The sequence below is a fragment of the Dasypus novemcinctus genome, chromosome 18 (assembly GCF_030445035.2).
Source record: "Dasypus novemcinctus isolate mDasNov1 chromosome 18, mDasNov1.1.hap2, whole genome shotgun sequence".
Lineage (NCBI taxonomy): Eukaryota > Metazoa > Chordata > Mammalia > Cingulata > Dasypodidae > Dasypus > Dasypus novemcinctus.
Genome location: NC_080690.1, coordinates 84,519,984 through 84,525,011, shown reverse-complemented (window position 1 = coordinate 84,525,011; position 5,028 = coordinate 84,519,984). Strand labels below are relative to the sequence as shown.

General features: G+C 42.1%; 1 protein-coding gene across 1 annotated transcript; it reads right to left on the bottom strand.

Annotated features, from left to right (window-relative positions):
• Positions 1-2,787: 2,787 nt before the first annotated feature.
• Positions 2,788-3,732, bottom strand: LOC101418553 (olfactory receptor 6Z7-like). Its single transcript, XM_004453846.3, has one exon. The coding sequence runs from the start codon at positions 3,730-3,732 to the stop codon at positions 2,788-2,790; it is 945 nt and encodes a 314-aa protein (XP_004453903.1).
• Positions 3,733-5,028: the final 1,296 nt, after the last annotated feature.

Below are 5,028 nucleotides of genomic sequence, written 5' to 3'. Positions count from 1 at the left end.
GTGTCAGCTCTCTGTGTGTGCGTCACCATTCCTGGGCAGGCTGCACTTTCTTTTGCGCTGGGTGGCTTTCCTAAGGGGGCGCACTCCTTGCAGGTGGGGCTCCCCTACGCAGGGGACACCCCTTCATGGCACGGCACTCCTTGCGCACATCAGCACTGCACATGGGCCAGCTCCACACCGGTCAAGTGGGCCTTGGGTTTGAACTGCGGACTTCCCATGTAGTAGGGGGACACCCTATCCATTGGGCCAAGTCTGCTTCCCAAAATGTATATTTTAAACACTTTGTATTACAAAAGCAATACGTGCTCACCACAGAAAACTGAACTCACAGAACACAGCAAGGTGAAAATAAAAATAAAGCACTCACAAGGTTGTCCACCCAATGTCAATCACCATTAATATTAGTATTTTATGGTATTAATTTAAAATACTTCACTATATACATATTGACACACATTGCATTTTAAAAATTGAAACAGAATACCATACATGCTGTTTTATAATCTGACTTTTCTACATCATAATATATAGTTGACATCTTTAATGGCAGTAAATATACTTGCAAAAATTATTTTTCATGAGACCTTAGAATTCCAATGTGTAGATGTGCTGCAATTTTGTTGTCGTGGTTTTTAGGAGGTACAGGGATTGAACCCCAGACCTTGTATATGTGAAGCAAGTGCTCAACCACAGAGTTCCACTTGCCACCCCCACAGTTTATTTTAACCAAACACTACTGCTTTATAGTTTCCATTATAAAACACTCTGCTGTGAACATTATCACAGCTACATTGTTGCACGCATCCTAAACTATTTTCTTGGCATAAATACCTGATGGTGATGTGCTGAGACAAAACACATGCACATGGAGGGTTCTGATGCATGTTACCAAATTACCCTCCAGAAACACTATTAAATTCAATTAATAACTCTTTATTATTGCTTAAATTTACATAAATGCTCTCGCTTTCCCTGAATTTTGTGTGTGTCTATGTAAGCATCCTCAAAAAATCTGTAGAAACGTATACAGGCATTCATATAGTTTTTGTTTTTAAAAATAAGATTTTATTACACACATTTCTCTGAATTTTACCTTTTTACTAACAAATATATCCATGCCTTCAGGCCCATACATAGAGCTATAATTAATTGTTTTTAAAACCTTCATAAAATTTTATACTATGGAGGCACCATAATTTATTCAATTATTATCCAGTTAATGAATAATCACATTCTTTCCTGTTTGTACTACTCAGAACAACATTACAATAAACAACTTTATATGTATGTTTTTACAGACCAGTGTTTTAATATTTTTTTAGGTATTTGCAAAATTGGAGATGCTGGGTCAAAGTGCAGGCATGATTAAAGTTTTAACAGATGCTACCAAGTTTCTCTCCAGGAAAGATTATGATGATGATGATTTCTAAGAAGTGGTGCCACCAAAAACAATATATGAGAAACAGTGCTCATTTTCCCACAGCCTTATTAGATTCATGTGTTAACAATTATTTAAAATTTTTCTGACATGATGCAGGGATGGTAAAATTTGTTGAATTAGTATATTCCTTAGTGCCAGTGAGGTTTTTAAAATTCATTTGATGATTTGTTTTGTTCCACCTATGAATTGCCTGTTTACAACTGCTCCCAATCTTATTTAATCTGTATATATATGTAATATATAATACACACTTATATATTTTATATAATTAATATATAATAACCATGATAAAGACCATTTTGTTTTTTTTTGTTTTTTTTTTTTTTAAAGATTTATTTATTTATTTAATTTCCCCCCCTCCCCTGGTTGTCTGTTCTTGGTGTCTATTTGCTGCGTCTTGTTTCTTTGTCCGCTTCTGTTGTCATCAGCGGCACGGGAAGTGTGGGCGGCGCCACTCCTGGGCAGGCTGCACTTTCTTTTCACGCTGGGCGGCTCTTCTCATGGGCGCACTCCTTGCGCGTGGGGCTCCCCCACGCGGGGGACACCCTTGCGTGGCACGGCACTCCTTGCGTGCATCAGCACTGCGCATGGCCAGCTCCACACGGGTCAAGGAGGCCCGGGGTTTGAACCGCGGACCTCCCATATGGTAGACGGATGCCCTAACCACTGGGCCAAAGTCCGTTTCCCGATAAAGACCATTTTGGAAAACACTTTGGAAGTACCTCAAAAGTTAAGTATCGTTACCATTATGACTCAGCAATTCTGATCCTCCTAGGTACATATATATATCCAAGAGAAATGAAAATTAAAATCCACACAAAAACGTATACACAAATGTTCACAGAGCATTATTTACAACAGCTAAAAAGTAGAATAACCCAAAAGCACATCAGCTGATGAATTAACAGAAAGTAGTAAATACATAGAATGGGATGTTACTGAGCAAAAATAAGGGATGAAGTACAAACACATGTTACTAGATGGGTGAAACTTGAAAACATGTGAAGTGAAAGAAACCAGGCACAAAATGCCACATCTTTTATGATTCCGTTTATAGGAGATTCCAAAATAAGCAAATCCAAGAGATGTGAGGTGGATTGATTGTTTCCAGAAGCTGAGGGTATAGAGGGAATGCAGAGTGACTGCCAATGGGAACAGGGTTTCTTTGAGGGGTGAAGAAACGTTTTGGAATTAGATGGTGATGATGGTTGTAAACCTTTGTGAATGTCCTAAAACCCACTGAGTTGTACAGTTTAAAAGGGTGAAATTTATGGTGTGAGAACTCTATCTCAATAACAAAGCAGATCATTGATAACTGGAGAGCTGTCCCATGCTCAGTCAGCTGGTCAACCGCAGGACCCATGCAAGGTTTTGTGAAGAGCTGCCTGGACGTCCCTGTTCCGCAGGCAGTAGATGATGGGGTTGCACATGGGCGTGACCACCGTGTAGATGACCGACAGCACCTTGTTGAGGTCCATGGCTTCAACGCGGCTGGGGCGAGCATAGATGAAGAGAGTGGCCGAGTAGAAGATGCCCACCACAACCAGATGGGAGGTGCAGGTGGAGAAGGCCTTGCGGCGGGCAGCTGCTGAAGGCATGTGGAGCACAGCCCTACCGATGGCCACATATGAGGCCATGGTCACAAGGAGGGAGCCCCAGAGGATGACAATGGCAGAGATGAAGTCCACCAGTTCTGTCAGGGACACATGGGTGCAGGACAGGTTGAGCAGAGGGGAGACATCACAGAAGAAGTGGTTGAGGACATTGGGGCCACAGTAGGAGAGGCTGGCGATGCAAGCTGTTTTGATCACTGAGACGAGCAGCCCACCAAGCCAAGAAGCCATGGCCAAGCCCAAGCAGACCTGGGGCCGCATGAGCAGTGGGTATTGGAGTGGGCGGCAGATGGCCACATAGCGGTCATAGGCCATGGAGGCCAGCAGGGTGCACTCAGTGCAGATAAGGGAGATGAAGAAGAAGAGTTGGGTCATGCAGGCTGTGAAGGGCACATGGCAGGGTCCAGTCCACAGCCCCACGAGCAAGCTAGGCATGGTCACTGACACGTAGCACATCTCCAGGCAGCTCAAGTTGCCCAGGAAGAAGTACATGGGCTTGCGCAGCTCACTGTGACTAAAGATGAGGTAGATGATGAGAGTGTTCTCCAAAAGGGTCAACAGGTAGAGGGTCAGGAAGATGGCAAACAGGGCACCTCTTATGCCCATCCTGGTGGACAAACCCAGAAGGACAAACTCTTGGACTCTGGTCATATTGTCCAACTCCACAGACCTCTCCATCTGAGAATGAAATACATTTGTAAAATACTTCATAAATCTCAATAGTAACAAATGTAACTTCCACATGTAGAATGTTATTAATAGGGAAGAAGTGAATAGAGAAAGGATATTGGGTATTTGGGAATCCCTTATATTCTGTATTTGACTTTTCTATAACCTAAAGCTTCTTTGAGAATAAAATTTTAAAAATAAGACACTTGGGAATATACAGAAAAAAAAGTCACTGTATATAGAAAACAACAGATCTTACAGATGAAAGACAAAGTAAAAAAATTATTTTTATATCAAAAATTTTTTCAACCTTTTGTATTTTATTTCTTTTTAAAACTACTGTTTCATTTTCCTATTAATTTTATTTGGTTATTCTGTTGGTTTAATTTTTGAAGAAGTTTTGGGTCACAGAAGGGTCACAACTGTGGCAGGGGAGGATCATTTGTCTGGGGTATCAGTGATGGGGGATGCATGATAGAAGGTTCACCTGGGGCATACCACTAAGGCACATGAGTATGTTCAAGTGTTCAAGGGTCATTATCACAGTGGGTGGAGATCCACACAATAACCAAAAGAATATTGAATTCTCATCCTGGGGAGCTCTGCCACATTCTCTGATGGGGCTGCAAGAATCCCCCGAGTTCAGGGGCAGTGCCTAGGGAAGGAGGATGGACCATAGTGATGGGCACTTCACACTGATGACTGTACATATGAACTTTTTCTTTTGAAATTGAAACTTAGCCTAGTATTATATGTTGTCTAAGAGTTACCTCCTGAGAGCCTCCTTATTGCTCAAACGTGGCCTCTCTCTAAGCCAGACTCAGCATATAAATGCATTACATTCTTCCTGGCTTGAGACATGACTCTCAGGGATGAGCTTCCCTGGCACCAAGAGATTATTACCAAGTGCCAACTAGCAATGCACCTGGAAAAAGACCTTGACCAAAAGGTGGAAAGAGTAAAGACAAATGAGTTTATATGGCTAAGAGATTTCAAGGTGAGTCAGGATGTCATTCCAGAGCTTACACTTTTGCATGACTCAACAGGATCTCATGGGCTGCTGCAGCAAATATTACCTCAAAAAGCAGGGGTCCTGAGGGCTCTAGAGACACCCAGACACTATAAGTAGGGCTGACAGCTCAAGAGTTTGGTGCTCTGCCAGTGGGCCCTTCTTTGGAATTTACACTCCCCAGTGTGACAGAGTTGGACTCATTTGTGGTTTCTCTACACATGGCTCTTCTGCCCCTTCTATGTGAACCCATACTTAATACTAGACTTCATAGTTGGATTCCAAGAGACATAATT

Excerpts from the sequence above, each read along its gene's own strand:
- LOC101418553 (XM_004453846.3), bottom strand. The coding sequence starts at position 3,732 with ATGGAGAGGTCTGTGGAGTTGGACAATATGACCAGAGTCCAAGAGTTT.